Source organism: Somniosus microcephalus, chromosome 9 (assembly GCF_052327205.1).
Source record: "Somniosus microcephalus isolate GS21.2 chromosome 9, FLI_Smic_1.0, whole genome shotgun sequence".
NCBI classification, from domain to species: Eukaryota; Metazoa; Chordata; class Chondrichthyes; order Squaliformes; family Somniosidae; genus Somniosus; species Somniosus microcephalus.
In genome coordinates this window covers 118,000,367-118,020,392 of record NC_140995.1, presented here as the reverse complement: position 1 = coordinate 118,020,392, position 20,026 = coordinate 118,000,367, and the positions used below count along the sequence as shown (strand labels likewise).

The window sequence follows — 20,026 nt, the reverse complement described above, 5'->3', positions numbered from 1 at the left end:
AAATATATTCAAGAAGGAGTTAGATATATTTCTTAAGGCTAAAGGGATCAAGGGATATGGGGAGAAAGCAGGGACAGGGTACTGAATTTGGATGATCAGCCATGATCTCATTAAAAGGTGGAGCAGGCTCGATGGGCCAGATGGCCTACTCCTGCTCCTATCTTCTATGTTTCTATGAATGTTGCGAGGGTTCCTGCCTCTACCACCCTTTCAGGCAGTGAGTTCCAAATTCCAACCACCCTCTGGGTGAAAACGTTTTTCCTCAAATCCCCTCTAAACCTGCTGCCCCTTACCTTGAAGCTATACCTCCTGGTTATTGACCCCTCTACTAAGGGGAAAAGTTCCTTTCTATCTACCCTATCTATGCCCCTCACAATTTTGTACACCTCAATCAGGTCCCCCCTCAGCCTTCTCTGCTCTAAGGAAAACAACCCCAGCCTGTCCAGTCTCTCTTCATAGCTGAAGCACTCTAGCCCACGTAACATCCTGGTGAATCTCCTCTGCACCCTCTCCAATGCAATCACATCCCTCCTATAGTGTGGCGACCAGAACTGCACACAGTATTCCAGCTGTGGCCTAACTAGCATTTTGTACAGCTCCATCATAACCTCCCTGCTCTTATATTCTATGCCTCGGCTAATGAAGGCAAGTATCCCATATGCCTTTTTAACCACCTTATCTACCTGTCCTGCTGCCTTCAGGGATCTATGTACATGCACACCAAGGTCCCTCTGATCCTCTGTCCTTCCTAGGATCCTACCATTCATTGTGTATTCCCTTGCCTTATTAGTCCTCCCAAAATGCATCACCTCACACTTTTCAGGGTTAAATTCCATTTGCCACTGTTCTGCCCATCTAACCAACTCATCTATATCATCCTGTATCCTGAGGCTTCCCTCCTCACTATTTACCACTCCATCAATTTTCATGTCCCTCAGAATTTCTTCCAATAATTTCCCTACCACTGATAAGCTCACAGGCCTGTAATTCCCTGGTTTATCCCTACTACCCTTCTTGAACAATGGTACTACGTTAGCTGCTATCCAGTCCTCTGGCACCTCCCCTGTGGACAGAGAGGTTCTGAAAATTTGTGTCAGAGCCCCTGCAATCTCCTCCCTTGCCTCACACAGCAGCCTGGGATACATCCTGTCAGGGCCTAGGCATTTATCCACTTTTAAGCCCGCTAAAACCGCTGGTACCTCCTCCCTCTCAATACTAATTTGTTCAAGTATATCACAATCCCCCTGCCTGATTTCTATGCCTACATCACCCTTCTCCATAGTGAACACATGCAAAATATTCATTTAAAACCTCACCTACATCTTCCAGCTCTACACACAGATTGCCACTTTGGTCCCTAATGGGCCCGACTCTTTCCCTGGTTATCCTCTTGCCCTTAATATACTTATAAAACACCTTGGGATTTTCCTTTATTTTGCCCGCCAGTGTTTTTCTTGCCCCCTCGTCCCTCTCCTAATTTCTTTAAGTACCCCCCTGCACTTTCTATACTCCTCTAGGTCTTCCACTGTTTTTAGTCCTTTGTTTCTGCCAAAAGCCTCCCTTTTATACCTAATCCATTCTTGTATATTCCTTGACATCCAGGGTTCCCTGGGCTTGTTGGTCCCACCCTTGACCTTTATGGGAACATGTTGGCGTTGTACTCTCTCTATTTCCTTTCTGAAAGACTCCCATTGCTCTGATGTGGATTTTCCTACAAGTAGCTGATCCCAATCCATTTTGGCCAGATCCTGCCTTATCATATTAAAATCGACCTTCCCCCAATTTAGAACCTTTATTTCTGGTCCATCTCTGTCCTTTTCCATGGCAACCTTAAATCTCACCGAATTATGGTCACTGTCACCAAAGTGCTCTCCTACTGACACTTCTCCCACTTGCCCGGTTACATTCCCTAGAATTAGGTCCAGTACCGCCCCCTCTCTTGTAGGACTTTCTACATGCTGGCTCAAAAACCTCTCCTGGATGCACTTTAAGAATTCCGCACCCTCTAAGCCTTTCACACTCTGACTATCCCAGTTAATATTGGGGAAGTTGAAATCCCCTACTATTATTACCCTATTATTTCTACACTTCTCTATTAGATGGACAAGAACAAACATGCATTTAGGGTGCATCTTATCACATCTCTTAGAATGTCCCAAAGTGCTTCACATACAATGAAATACCTTAAAGCGCAGCCACTGTTAGAACATAAGAAATAAGAGCAGGAGTAGGCCTTACGGCCCCTCGAGCCTGCTCCGCCATTCAATAAGATCATGGCTGATCATCGACCTCAACTCCACTTTCCCGCCCAATCTTCATATCCCTTGATTCCCCTGGAGTCCAAAAATCTATCTATCTCAGCCTTGAATATACTCAAAGACTCAGCATCCACAAGCCTCTGGGGCCGTGAATTCCAAAGATTCACAACCCTCTGAGTGAAGAAATTCCTCCTCCTCCTCCCTGTTGTTAAGTCAGCGAAGGCAGCATACATTTTGCTCATAGCAAAGTCCCACAAACAGCAATGGAACAAATGTTGAGGAAGGAATGCTGATGGGGCATGAGGAGAACTCCCTGCTCCTCTTCAGAAAGTGCCATTGGATCTTAGACATCCATTTGAACAGGTAGACAAGGCCTCAGTTTCATATCTCATTCAAAGGAGACCACCGCAATTCCTTATTACTGCACCACGGTGTCAGTGTAAATTATGTGCTTAATTCCTGAAAGGAGTTTGAACCCCCAACCCTCTGACTTATAGCCAAGAGTGCTGCCAATCAAGGCAAGCTAACATTTTGATCTTTGATAAAATCAAAGATGTTGGTGAAATGCAAGTCCAGCACCATCTTTGCCAAAGTAATATTTCAGGAGAGCTATAAAAGCTAGGAGAGCTATAAAAGCAGATATTTTTAGGGCTATTGTGACAACTTAATTTTGCCAATCACACCGGGAGATGTGTTTGATCACTTAGCTCACCCATGAAAATGATGAAGGTGTTATAATTAGCCTCAGTGTCCCCATGTTAAAGAAACCAAAAAAATGAGCTGGACTTTCTGATCTTCATCACTGTCTGGTGGCTACTTCTGGAAAGTGCTTGCATGTAACTGGGTGTAGATAAGATTGGGTTGGCATATGATGCTTCCATCGTCAGATAAAGTGCCAACTCTGAGGCCGAGAAATTCATCTCAGGTAGTGGCGCAGAATGGGTGCCCCCTTCCAGCCGTATTGCACCACCACCCGAGACAAGTTTCTAGCCCTCACTCTCCGGGCCGCACATGAAGACTGGCCTCTTGAGCAAATCCTGGAGGCTGACCAGCATCCATGTGAGCACGCACCGAGTGGGGATAGGAGAGAAAAGAGACTATTAGGGGGGAAATAGAATTTTCAAGTATCATTTGTTTTGAAGAACGCATTATAAACTTCTCCTCAAATAATGAAAAGATTACACCAGATGTATATTACATCGTTATTATTTTCAAGACTCCTAATTGAGCAACTTCATGTAATGTAGCATGTTACATTCACCATTGACACTGTGGGGTAAAGTTTCATCTTCACCACCTGGGTGGTAATCTGGCAGTGGAATGAAAATCGTTTGTTTTCTACAATGAGCGGGCGATCTGCTCTGGCAGATTAGGTGTAAATTTTCACTTTCACCACCTAAGTGGTAATCTGCTGGAGCGGATCGCTCGTTCATTGTAGAATCCAAACGGTTTTCCTTCCACTGCCAGAATACCACCCAGGTGATAAATGTGACAATTTACTCCGTGGTTTTAATGGCTTGCTGTAATTATCCGAATCGCAAATTGCATTTTTTTTCAAATAGTTGTCTAACTCAAGAGGTCAGTGCTGCCATTACTATGCTCTGCCTTGGTCTCTGACATTCTTTCAATTGCAAGTAAAAAAGACTCCAAAATATTCTTACTATGGAAACTATTTCATTTGGCTAAATTTTAATATGGGAGCCGGCAGCAGGAAAGTGGTCGAGAATCTCTAGAGAATGGATTTCCCGCAGGCCCTGCCGAATTTAACGTCCGGGCCTGATTTGCATTTCAAACCACTATTTCCGACCCGCAGCTAACCAGATGAAGAGGCTGGCTGGCTGCGGGCGGGTAGGCCTGTGGCACTAGGCCGCAGAGAGAAGGGAGAGAGGTATCGGGTAGGGGCTGGTGGGGTGGGGGGGGGCCGCAGTATCGGCGGCTGGGGGGTGGGTGGGGGCCGCAGTACCGTGGGCTGGGGGATGGGCGGGGGCTGCAGTATCGGGGGCTGGGGGGGTGGGCAGGGGCCGCAGTATCGGGGGCCGCAGCATCAGGGACCGGGGGTCATCGGGGGCCGCAGTATCGGGGGCTGGGGGTGGTCGGGGGCCACAGTATCGGGGGCTGGGGGTGGTCGGGGGCCGCAGTATCGGGGACTGAGGGTGGTCGGGGGCCACAGTATCGGTGGCTGGGGGTGGTCGGGGGCCGCAGTATCGGTGGCTGGGGGTGGTCGGGGGCCGCAGTATCGGTGGCTGGGGGTGGTCGGGGGCCGCAGTATCGGTGGCTGGGGGTGGTCGGGGGCCGCAGTATCGGGGGCTGGGGTTGGTCGGGGGCCGCAGTATTGGGAGCTGGGGGTGGTCGACGGCCGCAGTATCGGGGGCTGGGGGTGTTCGGGGGCCGCAGTATCGGGGACTGGGGGTGGTCGGGGGCCACAGTATCGGGGGCTGGGGGTGGTCGGGGGCTGCAGTATTGGGGACTGGGGGTGGTCGGGGGCCGCAGTATTGGGGGCTGGGGGTGGTCAGGGGCCGCAGTATCGGGGGCTGGGGGTGGTCGGGGGCCGCAGTATCGGTGGCTGGGGGTGGTCGGGGGCCGCAGTATCGGGGGCTGGGGTTGGTCGGGGGCCGCAGTATCGGGGGCTGGGGGTGTTCGGGGGCCGCAGTATCGGGGGCTGGGGGTGGTCGGGAGCCACAGTATCGGGGACTGGGGGTGGTCGGGTGCCGCAGTATCGGGGGCCGCAGTATCAGAGCAGCAGCATCAGGGACCGGGGGTGGTTGGGGGCCGCAGCAGCATCAGGGACTGGGGGTGGTCGGGGGCCGCAACAGCATCAGGGGCCGGGGGAGTTGTCTTGGGCTGCAACATCCAGGGGGGAGGGGAGGGTAGTGGGGGGAAGGATCAAGGCCACAGCATCGGGGTGGGGGGAAGGATCAGAGCCGGAAGAGCATCGGGGTTGGAGGAGCGAATCTGGGAAGGCGATCGGAGGCCTCGTGGGGGTGGGATCGGAGGCCTCGTCAGGGTGGGATCGGAGGCCTCATGGGGGTGGGATCGGTGGCCTCGTGGGGGGGATCAGAGGCCTTGTGGGGGGAGGGGATCGTAGACCTTGTGGGGGTGGGATCGGTGGCCTCGTGGGGGGGATCAGAGGCCTCGTGGGGGGAGGGGATCGTAGGCCTTGTGGGGGGGGTGATCAGAGGCCTCGTGGGGGTGGGATCGGAGGTCTCGTGGGGGTGGGATCGGAGGCCTCGTGGGGGTGGGATCGGAGGCCTCGTGGGGGTGGGATCGGAGGCCTCGTGGGGGGGATCGGAGGCCTCGTGGGGGGAGGGGATCGTAGGCCTCGTGGGGGGGCGATCGGAGGCCTCTTGTGGGGAGGGGATCGGAGACCTCATGGGGGGGGGCGATCAGAGGCCTCGTGGGGGGGATCGGAGGCCTCATGGGGGGGATCGTAGGCCTCGTGGGGGTGGGATCGGAGGCCTCGTGGGGGGGATCGGAGGCCTCATGGGGGGAGGGGATCGTAGGCCTCGTGGGGGGGGGCGATCAGAGGCCTCGTGTGGGGAGGGGATCGTAGGCCTCATGGGGGGTGCGATCGGAGGCCTCGTGGGGAGGGGATCGGCGGCCCTGTGGGGGGAATCAGAGGCCTCGGGGTTGGGGGGTGGTCGGAGGTCTCGTGCGGGAGGGGGAGGACTGGAGGTCTCTTGGGGGTCTCTGATTGCGGTGGATTGGTGAGGCAGGGACTCTGGACCCAGCAGGTAAATATAAAGGCAGTTACCTCCTGGATCCAGCAGTCCTCGCCTTACTTTAGCTGGCGGGTTGGGTTCCCCGATGCCTGAGAAACCCAACCAGCCAGAGTTAAATTTGAAATTATGGTTAAATCTGAGGCAGACCAGCCTCATTATAATATTTAAATAGTCAACCCACTTCCTGGGAGAGGGTTGGCTACCCGCCCCCATTCCCACCACCGTTACAACTGGAAGTGGGCGGGTTGGGGTCGGGATTCAGTTTTTTAACACTTTAACCCCCCACCCGACCCCAACCCACCCGTTTTTTGGGTTTAAAACTCCCCCACAGTATTACTTAAATTCTGTACTGATTTACAAAGTCCTAAAATCATGAAGCTTATTCGTCATGTGCGTGTGAAATTGTACTTGTAAAGATAGGAGAGAGGGAAGAAAGATTTGCTGAATACAAATTTTGATATTTTGAAAGGACATTGTTTAAAAGTTGAAATATTTGGATAAGAATTGTGAAATGAGCCAGGAATTTAAGTTTGTTTTCTTTATGTTTGTTAAATACAGGAGAAGTTTGAGGCGCTTTTCTTGGCCTATGATGACCATGCCACATTCCAGCTGTTTAAAAGTTTCAGACGTGTACGAATTAACTTCAGCAATCCTAAAGTAGCAGCTCGTGCCAGAATAGAGCTCCACGAAACAAAGTTCAATGGGAAAAAACTAAAACTCTACTTTGCACAGGTAATGAATTCAGGACTTTGGGCTTTGATTATAGATTATTAAAGCACTTAATGTGTTAGGGAAAGAGACTGAAAAAAAGGGGTTTATTCAAAGTGATGTGTTTAACCTAGTGCAATTAGGGTAGAAATTGGACCTTGTTGTGCTGTTTTACTCCCATGAGCACAATGAGGCCCAAATTTGGGGGCCAATATCCTGCGCCTTTAGGATGCCTGAAAGACATTCATCCCGAAATTGATGATATTTCAGGTGTCCCTGGTGTTATGTTCATAAATAAATAGACGTTTTCATTATGAACAGCTAGCTTGAGCTAGTCATTTATTTAGCCATGTGGACTAGTGTACAGGCATCCATCTTGTGGGTAGCCCGCCACTAAACATACAGCTCCACCTAGTGTACCATTCTAGAATGACATGTTACTGATCATTACATCCCCCTTCCTTAGAGGTTAAACAAAATCAATATCAATCAATCATAACGATATAAACATCTTCACAACAGTCAACACATTTTCAAAGCTTTACTTTATGAACTCTTAAGCTTTTCATTTTTTTATTATAGTTTTCTTTGTACCCAAAGATTAAGTCTATCAGGCTTTTTTACTTCACGTGTGGATCTTCTCAGCACAGGTAAGTCTGATGTGTTTTCATGAGAGCCTATATGTGTGTTTGTGTTAGATTGTCCTGGTGGTAAGTCACAAGATTCAGTTGCGGCATTGTCATCGATTTGCTCTTGGATAGTTTCTTGTGTTTTGAGGAGGGAACGGCGGTTTCTCCTGAGAATCTGTCCTTCCTCAGTTCTAACAGTGTATGACCTTGGTCCTACTTCCTCAAGAACTGTAGCTTTCCTGTTCCATGCATCTGGATCCTCAATCCTGACAACATCATCCCTTGTCAATGGTTTCAGAGTTTTGGATGACTTGTCATAGTGTAATTTCTGTTTCAGCTTTAACAGTTGAAGTCTCTGTCTCAGTTCCTTACTCTGCTTTTCTTTTGCACAGCAGGGTAGCGTGGTGCGCAACTTGCGACCCATTAGGAGTTCAGCAGGTAAAGAACCAGAGTCTAAAGGGGAGGCTCGGTAGCTCAGCAGGGCGAGAAGGATCAGACTTGCTTTCTGTTGCTTTCTTCAGTAGCTGTTTGAGAACTTGAACACCTTTCTCTGCCTTACCATTCGACTGAGCATACAGAGGACTGGATGTGATGTGTTGAAAGTCATAATGTGCTGCAAACTGTTGCCACTCCTTACAGTTGAAGCACGGACCATTGTCACTAACGGCAATCCTGGGAATTCCATGTCTGGCGAAGATGGATTTAACATGCATTATGACACTGCTTGCTGATGTGCTTGAGAGCAGTGCCATCTCAGGATAGTTAGAATAGTAGTCAATCACTATTAGATAGTCTTTACCATTCAAATGAAAGAGGTCCATACCAACCTTTTGCCATGGTGCTGTTGGTAAGTCAGCTACTATCATTGGTTCCTTTGCCTGTTTGTTTTGGTGTTTCTGACATGTCTCACATATGCCTATCATGTTCTCAATGTCCTTATTTATGCCAGGCCAATAAACAGTGTCTCTTGCTCTCCTTTTGCATTTTTCAATTCCAAGGTGTCCCTCATGAATCCTTTTGAGCATGTCTTGATGTAGAGCCTGTGGAATGACTATTCTGTTCTGTTTTAGTAATAGTCCACTTGCGACACTTAACTCTGACCTGATGTGATAGTACTTTGGACAGGAACCTTTTGGCCAACCATGATGAATGTTCTCTATTACTGTTTGTAACACTGTATCTTTTACTGTTTCTTCTGCTATTTGCTTTGATTTTGTGTCTGACACGGGCAGCGCAGCAGTAACCATACTCACATGAACATCCACGTCTTCCTCAGTAGAGCTAACATGACTCATTGTGGGTGCTCAGGATAGTGCATCTGCTAACACTATGTGTTTGCCTGGTGTGTAGATCAGTTCAAAGTCATATCTTTGCAGCTTCATCATGAGTCGTTGAATCCTTGGAGACATCTCATTCAGATTTTTTTTAATGATGGCAACCAATGGGCAGTGGTCTGTCTCAACTGTGAAGGTGGGAAGTCCATATATGTAGCCATGGAACTTTTCTAGTCCAACTACTAAGCCTAATCATTCCTTTTCAATCTGGGTGTATCGACACTCAGAATCAGTCATAGACCTGGAGGCATAGGCAACAGGCTTCCAATCTTCACCCTCTGCTTGTAGCAAGACCGCGCCTAGGCCATCTTTTGATGCATCCGTTGACACTTTGATTCTCTTTGTTGGGTCAAAGAAGGTGAGTACAGGTGTGGTTGTCAGCACTGTTTTGAGGTTCATCCACTCTTGTTCATGTCTTTCTGTCCATGTGAACTCATTTGTTTTATGTAGCAGGTCTCGCAGACAGACTGTCTTGGCTGACAAGTTAAGAATGAACTTTCCAATGAAGTTCCAATGTAGCACTCCTTTTTTGTCAGTGGGTCGGGGCATTTTGAGTATGGCATTTACTTTTTCCCTATCTGGCTCTATTCCTTTACCAGATAGATTATCTCCTAGGAAAGTGACTTCCTGGACGCCAAACTAACACTTGGCTTTGTTGAGCTTCAGTCCATTCCGGCGTATGCTCTGTAGCACTTTAGTCAGTCTCTCATTGTGTTCTTTCAGTGTGGAGCCCCAGATGATGATGTCATCAACATAGACCCGAACTCCTTCCAGACCTTCAATTATGTGTTCCATCGCTCTATGAAAGATTTCAGATGCAGATATTATCCTGAAAGGCATTCTGAGGAAACAATACCTGCCAAATGGTGTGTTGAAGGTACAGTATTTGGTGCTCTCTTCATCCAGTTTTAGTTGCCAAAATCCCTGTGAGGCATCGAGCTTTGTGAAGTATCTGGCACCTGACATTTCACTGGTGATTTCTTCTCGCTTGGGAATCTGGTAGTGTTCACATTTTATGTTTGCATTTAAGTCCTTTGGATCCATGCATACTCTTAGATCATTGTTGTTTTTCTTTACACATACCATGGAGTTAACCCAGTCTGTTGGCTCTTCGACTTTCCTGATGACTCCTAGTGTGGTCATTCTGTCCAGTTCTTTCTTGAGCCGGTCACGCAGGGGTGCTGGAACTCTCCGTGGAACATGTACCACTGGCTGAGCATTCTCCTTTAGCTGGATCTTGTAAGTGAATGGTAGAACTCCAAATCCTTTGAACACATCCTGGAAATTACTCACTACAGAATCCACTGAGTCATCTGGTCTGCTTATGGCACAGTTTATATGGTAGACTCTCTTGACCAGTTCTAAGTCCTCACAAGCTTTGTCACCTAGTAGTGAATCAGCCACAACAGAAAACATGAGATGATGCACCTTGTCTTTGACTGTCACTTTAAGTCTGCATACACCTAAGCTATCTATTTTCTGTCCATTATAGTCCTTCAGTAGTACTGACTTTTTCTGTATTTTGGGCTTTTCTTTCATATTTTTAATGTCACTCATACTGATTAAGTTTGCTTTTGCCCCAGTGTCTAGTTTCAATGTAACTAATGCTCCATTTACCTGCAGTGACATCATCCATTTGTCCTCTTTTACTGCATTAACTTTATGTTCAGCATTGTCCATTCCTGAGGGCTGCACATTTTCTGTATCCTTTTCTATATTGTCACATGACACCATTCCTACAAAAAATGTCTCACTTAAATCAGTGTCCTCAATCGCATTGACTTGTTGCCCTTTCTTTGTTTTTACTTTTGAAAAGCATTGTTTGGCAAAGTGATTCTTTCCATTACATTTTGTGCACATTTTTCCAAACGCTGGGCATTGTCTTGACTGGTACTGGTAACCACAGCGTTTACAATTAAAAATTCCATCCTCCGATTGCTTTGCATTTCTGTTCTGCCCATGTTTCTTCCCTTTGTAGGACACAGCACCGACAGCAGCACAGTCACTCACTACAGTTGCATCATTATTAATTTCACTGAAAGTCTTTGCGTGCTGTTGAGCTAGCTCACTGGCATGGCATATTTCCACAGCATCCTCCAATGTTAGTTCGGTTTCTCTCAGCAAACGTTCCCTGACCTTTTTATCATGAATACCAAACACAATCTTGGCATGAATCATGGATGATTTCAGTTCAGAGAAATTACACATCTGTGCTTTCAGTTTCAGATCGGTCACAAAGCTTTCAAAAGTTTCATTTTGCTGCTGTGTCCATGAACGGAACACGTACCGCTCATAGGTCTCGTTCTTTTTGGGAGAACAATGTGTATCAAACTTCTTTAGCACATCGTCCATCTTTTCCCTGTCCTCCTCTTGATCAAAAACAAATGTATTAAATACCTCTATCGCCTGCGGGCCTGCAACCGTGAGCAGTAACGCTATTTTCCTTGCGTCTGGCTTCGTACCGAACCTGATGGCAGCAATGTAGAGTTCGAATTGTTGTTTGAAAGTCCGCCAATTGCAGTCGACATTCCCCGTGAGTTTCAAACGCTCCGGTGGCTTCAAATTCTCCATGTCGCGTTTCACAATATTCAGCAGATATTACCACTTCTGGTACTATGTTATGTCCATAAATAAATAGACTTTTCATTATGAACAGCTAGCTTGAGCTAGTCATTTATTCAGCCATGTGGACTAGTGTACAGGCATCCATCTTGACTATTGCCTTGTGGGTAGCCCGCCACTAAACATACAGCTCCACCTAGTGTATCATTCTAGAATGACATGTTACTGATCATTACACCTGGCGTCTACCTAAAACAGGCATTAGCCCTTACATATATAAATGAGGGGCCTTACGCATGTTTTCGGACCCCTGGAGAAATTGGGGTCCTGAGGAACAGAGCAGGCCTCAGGCCTGTTTCACCTGGCATGAATGTGGCCTAGGAACTGCCTGCCACCGAAAAGATGAGCCCGAGTACACTGTTTTTAAACAGTACTCCTGACATCTGCTCCCAGCTGTGATCAGTCCCATGCTGCTGTCCTATTTCCGCCCCCCCCCCACCCCACCCTTCCCCCGGCACTTACCTGAGGCCACTGCTGGCAAGGCTGGTGACCCAAACTTTGTTTCTGCAGCAGGGTGAGCTGACTGTTGAGGCGTGACAGGGGCCGGCAGCTTGCCCAGATTATTTAGATGAGGCCCGACGCCCAATATCGGGCCAGACTTGGGCCTCCCAGTTAGGCCATGTGTTGCCCAAATCTGGGCTCTGATGAATTTCTTCCCCATTGAGTCCTAATCAGCCAACATTAGCAGTAAACTATTCAAATCTGAATTCGAATTTTAGTTGAAAGTTTATTTCAAATTGTAGAAAGTACAATTCTCACTAATTTCAGCTTTAATGGAGGATTTAAATTGCTCAGCCTTAGTCTGATTTTCACAGAATGATGCAATTATGATTGAATTGAACCAAAGGATTTGGCGGTGTGACAGGGGTACATTTATCATCTGGGTGGAGTGCAGTAAGGAAAATCTGGCGAGATGGTTTACATGCCCGTTACAGATCCTGCTGGATTTTCCTTCCATTCATTTCAGTGGAAGGGAAACCAGGTGGGCGCTGTTACTGGTGTGCAATCCCCTGCCAGATTTTACTTTCCGCGTGCCGCCAAGACTATGCTTAACACCTGTGTAGTAAAGACAAAAATCTACCCACGGTGTTTAAAAATGCTGCCTTTTCATCCCAATGTTTAATCCAGGCCAGGTTTGGATAACTATTAAATAGGTACTGACTTTGTGAAAAGTGTTTGGGAAAACTTTTTGACACATTGATGTAAATCATAATGAAACACAACTCTTCCCTCTCCCTCTGAACAAAATAAAATTACTGAATAGTTTTTCATGAAGTTACAATTACAGTAGTGCTGAATTTAGTGCTGTGGACTCTAATTGAGACTACCCAAACACACTTCAATTAGAACTCTTAAAACCAACAGAGTCCAAATATTTTTCCCATTAGTCTGCACTGGATTTGAAACCAGGTCCCAAAGTTGAAAGGATTGCGTGCTAATGTACTGTAAAACCCAGTCTTCAGCTGTTTTATTTTCAAGTTTATAAAAAACTAAGTGCGCCTGTTTCTAAGCGATCCAGTCATTCTTTAACTTCATTACAAGAATACCCTTCTAATAATGAAATAACTGGTAACTTCTAGATGAGCATGAGCAGGCAGCACCAACACAATAAAAGCAGTAGTAGGGACCATACGGTTGGTATAAACTTAGCACATTGTTCTTCCATTGGATAATACGGCATTGTTGGATAATACCTTGTTCAAAGGGTGCCATAAACTGTGAACATCAAGCAGGTGCCACAGGTAATGTTCAGTGAGTGGATTTTTCATAACAACTTGTCACCATTTGTGCTTTGATGTTAGCAGTCATTGCTGACCAGAATCTTGTTATTTTAAAATATTTTAGACACCAACTGTTCTTTATTTATTCAGTATAATTATATGGTGGTCTGATGCTGTACGGGATAATTTTACAAAATCGCACTTCTATCATGAACACAATTTCTGAAAAGTACTTCTCAGGTGTTTTGATAGTAGAAAGTGATTAACTTCACAATTCTCTCTACACTTTAAGCTACTACTGTTAGCTGGAAGAGTGGTGGTTGTGGGGGGGGGAGCAAAGGGGAAGAGGCACCTTGCTACAGAGAAAGAAGTTCAAGGAGTGAGTCAACCACATTCTGTTACACTTCCTAGTGCTCTTACAGAGGCAAACTGTCAGAGACCTTGAAGCAGGTTGCATGTCTACACTCTCCTGGTTTATGTGGCCTGAGAAAACTTAAAAAGAGAAAAAATCTTGTTGCTAACCAGGAGGAGGAAATAAAATATATGTACATATCCACATACATACACCCACAAACAGGCTCAAGTCTTTGGGGGAAAAATTGGGCCAATTTGCGTCTTTCGTTAGTGCCCCCGGGGGAGCAAATCCCCTAGCGTCTGGGCGCGGCACCCCAATGCCTCCCGTGAAATTCAGCAGGAGGTTAGAGGCAGCAGTAGCTGGTAGCACCCCACGGTGTTGCGCTACCGCCAATTACTTCGTCGCCGTGTGCAACGCCCCGCTCGCGCCCCGGCCACAAACTTGGGTTATGCCCCCTGACCTATCGCCAGATGATATGTCCGACAGGGTCAGGGTGGCGTTTTTGCAGCCAGGGCGGCGCTACTTAAAGGGCAGGTTTTGGGTGGCCATTCTTTGTTGGCCAACTGCCAGCACCTGCCCCCCCTTCCCTTTTTTCCTTCGGGGTGCCAGCTCCCTGGTGATCTAGCAGGGCCCCAGTGTGCGCAGCGCTAGGCCCCTCCCCTCTAATCAGGGGAGGAAGGCCTGCAATGATGCGGCGCTACATGCCAATGCGCGTGGCGCTGTTGAACGTAGCGCCATGATATTCAGTTGTAGCACCCCAAGAAGAAGGTGGTGCGCTTCCAGTAGTGCACCACCTCCTGCTTGGGGCGCTACAACTGAATTTCAGGCGGAGGGCCGCTAATTTTTTCAGGGGCTAAAAGTAGCGCCCCGGCGACATTAGTGCCCCAAAAGGGGCGACACCAAATTTTTCCCCCTACTTCTCTGCTATCAAGACACGAAGGCATAATGGGGTGATTCCATGATATGGTGATCCCAACATGGAGCAATGCTCGTAGGGAGCACCAGATTGCAGAATCTTCCATCTGGTACAAAGGAACAGATTCAATCTAGAGGAGCACCCAGAGATTACAAGCTTTTGAATCCTTTGGAGGAGGCCAGACCTGGATATCCTTGCCTATAAGAGCAAAGAGAGTGTAGAGATAGATGGAAACAAAGGCTAGTACAAACATCTCCTGTATGTCTTGTCCCCTTCTCACAAGCATATATACAACCACAAAACCATCATGTGTAGTATCTTGTAATGCAAACTCTGTTTGAAGGTGCCTTGGAGCCAGCATTCTAACACATGTTCCTTTTTTATCATTGTAGGCTGGAAGAACAGCCAGCCAGCAGTGCCAGTGGCCCAGAACAAGTCAGCACCTCACAGCACACTGCATCCCTCTGGCCAACCTTTGCAAGCTCCAGCACAGCTACATGTACCCCAAAGGATGCAGTTAGTGGGCTTGAAGAGGTAGCATTGGGCAAGTCAAAATGTATATATAGGTGCCAGAGGAGCAGCAGAAACCTGCTTCCCGGATGCCCATATGGATGTTATGAATGGGCCCCCGTATTTTGGAAAATTTAGTGCTGTGAAATTGTACAGCTGTATCATACTTCTACTGCAATTCAGTGGGAAAAGAATTGCAAAAGCTAACCCTTCTCAACAATGCATCAGTCACTTGCTCGATACATCTGTAGGCAGCAAATTGGCTGACATGACGGATAATCCCTATGCTAACCTGGAAAGAAGTGGAGGCACAACAGTTGAGGAAGGAGGGATCTTGGTTACCACTGGCAGTGGCATTTCCATTTTTGATATATACTGAACCTACAAAAGGACAGTGATGAAAAACAGAAAACAAAAGGAAAACAAAGCAGGAAAAAAACAAAGAAAAGCTGAAAAAGAAAATGAAAACGTGTTTGTCCCTTTAAGAATTCCCTGCTACACATAGCTTATCTTTGTCATCCCATTTAAATGGGTGCATATAACCTTGGTTAGGCCTTCCACCTGAAGATTAGGAAACAAGAGAATTTGCTGGAGGTCTTTGTCTCAATGCAGTATGCAGAACACATGGGTGCAAAACCCAATCACAGAATCTGTGCTGGAGGGGACTTTCCAATGGCGACCAGGCGAGATTGCCATATGGCCAATTTCCTGGATTTATTAATTTCACCAGCAGGAATGATACTGTCAGTTAGATAATATAACCTCTAGGGTAGGTTTTATGAATTCATGGTCCCATCGCGGAGCCTTGCCTGTCAGATCCTCATTATGGAAATTTGAGCATAAAGATTGTCAGACCCTGTAATGGTCATAAAATGCTTTGGGGACAATTGACTTTGGCGCTCATATTCCTGATAGTGCATGAAGCTCAATGCTGGGAACACATGTTCCTATTTTGTTTCAGCAGTGCTACTACAGTTTTCAAAGGATCAAACATTTGTTTAGAATTTATTGCAATCTGGGAACTGCACAATAGCACGCATCGGTAGGGCTTCTAAGGGAAGCTATTCTGTTTACTCGCACGACTTGTTCTTTTTATTCCACAAGTGAACAAGTTCAGTGGTGCTCAAGCTATGATCAGTTCCCAATTGTATAGCACATATCACTGTAGATTACTCTATTTATAAATACTGATGTAGACTTCTCTACCATTAATATTTAACTTGTTTAAATTTGAAAGACACTGACTAACGCTGGGGTACATTTCCACAATTACCAACTCCCTCCAATACCTTGACCAACTAGCCAGTCTTCATGTGTAAGCCTAGACTCTATGGGCTGGATTGTCATTGAGGAGGCGGGTTGGAGGCGGGACTACAACTTTCAGGGTTGTAGTCCCGCCTCCATCGAGTTCTAGCCAACCCACACGATTTTGACTTGATTGACCTTGTTGAGCCTGCCCAGCGGGCTCAGCAGGCCAAGTAAGGGCCACCCAGCAACAGGTGATGTCACAGATTGACATTTCATCTGTCAAGACCTTTTGGCAGATGAAATATCAGCATTTCACAGCTGTTTGAAGCTGTCAAACACTGACAATCTGTACTCTAAGTTAATTCCTTCCTCTCAGGATGATTTAGAGATCTCCAAGGAACAGAAATGGGTGCATGAGTGCAGAGATAAGTGTGTTTGGTCTGTGTAAAGTGTTTAAAGAAGTTCTACTAACCTTTACTTACCTTTACAGCCTTCCTTCCTTCAGGTCTCGGGAGTCCCTCATCTCACCGGCACAGAAAGCAGAATGGCCGCCAGCTGTCAAAATCTGCAGCCTCTGCTTTCTGTTCCGGGGAGATCTCTAAATCATCCTGAGAGGAAGGAATTAACCTGGAGTACAGATTGTCAGTGTTTGACAGCTTCGAACAGCTGTGAAATGCTGATATTTCATCTGTCAAAAGGTCTTGACAGATGAAATTTCAATCTGTGACGTCACCTGTTGCTGGGTGACCCTTAATTGGCCTGCTGAGCCCGCTGGGCGGGCTCAACAAGGTCAATCATGTCAAAATCGCGTGGGTTGGCTAGAACTTGATGGAGGCGGGACTACAACCCCAAAAGTTGTAGTCCCGCCTCCTACCCGACTCCTCAATGAAAATCCAGCCCTTCAGCTATGAAAATAGGGATTAGTCTAAAAACTGCCTGTTAACTACCTGTTAACAGACAGTTAATTGGCACTAATCCCCAGCGCGGGTCGGGTACCCGCCTCCTTTGAAACTGGCATGGAGGCGGGATGGGTTCATGCCCCCCGATTTCAGGATTTTAACCCCTCACACGCCTCCAATCCCGCCTCCACGGCTCAATGAAAATCCTGCCCTGAGTGTTCACAAGGTTTTATACTGTGGGTGGTATCCCCGTCAAACCCAATCCTGCCCCTTACCCGATATCAACATCACACAATCACACACTTTCCAGCAAGAGACACTAATTAGTAATTAGCAGCAGAAATGCTGGCTATTTTTCCTCTCTCAAGCCCAGGGGTATTGTTGCCAATTGTCACGTCCCAATTGCTGCTTCAGTTGAGATCAGCTACCTCAGGGGATTATGAAAGTAATTTTAATGGAGACTGTCACTTGCATGGAGGGCGGTTTTATAATCCTTAAGAGTATTCGTTTCAAATCCCACTGAAGTGTTCTTACATTTAAGCTCCATCTCAAGCCCAATTATAATGTGATCATTTGCAAGCCATGGTGCTGGTAGGAATTTTTATCTTTGTGCCTCAACATAAATGTAAAAAAAAAAATACAGGTGTAATTTTACAAGATTAGTGAATGGAAAATGATGGAGGAGCATGTTCAAATTCTCATAATGTGCTCCTGGTGAAATAAAATCTACCTGTAAATTTTTCAATTCTAAACATAGTGCCTTACAGCAGTCCAGAGATAGAATGTGGAAGCTGCAAAAAAAGTAATTATGAACATTTTTCCTGCTGAGAAACCAAGGTGAAGGGCCAAGGCGTATAATGCAAGATTGAAAAGAGTAAAACTTTTGGGCCCACTCAAACATTGGAAGTGAACTACTGCTGTCATCCGATACATTGTAGATTATGGCTTAAACAGATACCAATTTATTTCCCAGGTTCAAAACCAAGGTACTGATGGAGATAACCTGCACCTTGCCCCTCCGCAGCCAGCAAAACAATTTCTCATCTCCCCTCCAGCATCACCACCTGTGGGTTGGCAACAAATTGATGACGCCACGCCAATCATCAACTATGATCTGCTCTATGCAGTGGCAAAACTGGGACCTGGTAGGTTTTTCCACATTCCGTTATTTCATAACTGCTATTAAACAGTAGCCTATGGAAGGTTCATTTTGCAAAGCTACACTCAGTGTACAGTATCACTGTTGCTGCTATGCCTTGCTTTACAATTCATAAGAATAGGAATTTAAGAAACACTTTGCAGAGAATGAAGGCGAGGTCAATGAGTTCTCTTGACCTGGTTGACTGAAAAGTGTCTTACATCCACTGCTGGTCATTTCATAGCTTCTACATAGTGCTATGTACAAAAAGTTGTTTTAATTTACCTACTTTTGGCTTGCTTTTGCCTACCAATTGCTTGATCATTACATCCAATGAAATAATTGTTTTTCCCATGGTACAGTGGCTAAACTGGGACCTGGTAGGTTTTCGCAGGTTACCTAACGTCATAGCTACTATTTAACTTCACCACTTAGTACTAACTGCAGTATTATAAATGCGTGCTTACACTCTCTAACTGTTCAGGACAGATGTAATCTAGCTGAGGCAGGGCAGGTTATATAGAGATTTAATAACTGCAAGGGGCAGAGTTTCCATTTTAGGCGAAATGGGCACAAATTGCACCCAAAATTGCGCCTGTTTTGAAAAATATTTTTTTCTTGAGTTTTGGCTCAAACTCATCTGCAAATCGGTAAATGCAAAATCTGCCACGAACCAGCGCGATTGGGCAGTAAAACATACATTTTAAAAAGAATTTGCTTTAAAAAAATATTCCATGATATATTTAAGCGTGGTAACTTGGTGCAGTTTGATTAATACAATAGCTGAAAATGGGTTTATCACAAAAAAACATTTTTAATCTCCGTGTCAATCCACCACCTGTGAGTAACCTGATTTTAAATGACTGAAAATGACTTAAAAAAAATATACAGAACCATTTCCTTGGGGTACAGTAGCCTGTTTTTAGTAAATTAAATAAAAAGTGGTTTCAAAAGCTTTTAAAACCTCCCTATTAGCGTCCTTGCGTCCAAAAGAAGCGGCTTCATTTTAAGAGCCTCCTCAAAGGCCCGCAAACGAGCACAATTAGTGGAAACTCCCAATGATGATTCACCGTGGAGGTGTGGCCAGTTTTGTGGGCAGGTCCTGCTTCTAAGGCAATGTTTTTTAAACTAGCGCAAAAGATCGTGGAAATTCGAGTTGCACTGAATGTAATTTCCGCTTAAAATTCCGCGATATTTTGGCCGATTTCGGACGAATTGTGCCGAAAAACCAGCGCAACTGAGCGGAAACTCCAGGCCATATGCAAGTTTTCAAACAGCACATGCAACTTTTCAACTTGTCGCATTATTACAAAACAAACACCATTCTACAGAAGTAGCATAACTGAAAATGGAGTATATTGTACAACATAAGGTTAAGTACAGCTTTAGGTGAATGAAAGCAGTTTTGGCAGGATAGATGACAAATTCTTGAAGGTCACGCTACAAATACATAACTAATGTAATCTTAAGAAATGTCATGCATCTACGCTAATTAACAGATGGTTTCGGCTGCTACTTATAGTATTAAGGCTCAGTTTGGCATCATGCCCTAAGGCCTAAATGATGAAACATTAAGCTTTGTCTCCAAATTGTAAAATGCGCTGCATAGCTACTCTCATGAGATGTTTACCTAATTTATTTCCAAAGCAAAACTCCAAAACAGTTCTGACTCAAATAATAATATTAGCTATGTTCAAGATCAAATATTTAATGAACAGCTATGTAAGATATGATCAGTGTGGCCAACCATTAATAATCATCCACCTGCTAGCCCTGCAGATATTCCATTCCACTGGTTAGCTACTCAGTAGCCATCACTAAATGTCTGATTTTTAATATTTCACAGCATAACCTGGACTTTCTGCTTGGCAGTTGTGCTGGCGGACGTGAGGTGGGCGTGCCTTTGCACCCACCCCAGAAATGCCCTCCTGATTCCAGCTCCAGGGGCATTAACATATAGGAGACAGGG

At 45.9% G+C, this 20,026-nt stretch overlaps 1 protein-coding gene across 4 annotated transcripts in view; it reads left to right on the top strand.

Annotated features, from left to right (window-relative positions):
* LOC147112623 (calcipressin-2-like) overlaps nucleotides 1–20,026 on the top strand; it is a 533,757-nt gene that overhangs the window by 396,757 nt on the left and 116,974 nt on the right. For all 4 annotated transcript variants that reach the window (XM_085997076.1, XM_085997075.1, XM_085997077.1 and 1 more), the window contains 2 exons: nucleotides 6,536–6,709; nucleotides 17,893–18,064. In XM_085997076.1, coding sequence (XP_085853202.1) covers nucleotides 6,536–6,709; nucleotides 17,893–18,064 — 346 coding nt within the window. The remainder of the gene's footprint in view (nucleotides 1–6,535; nucleotides 6,710–17,892; nucleotides 18,065–20,026) is intronic.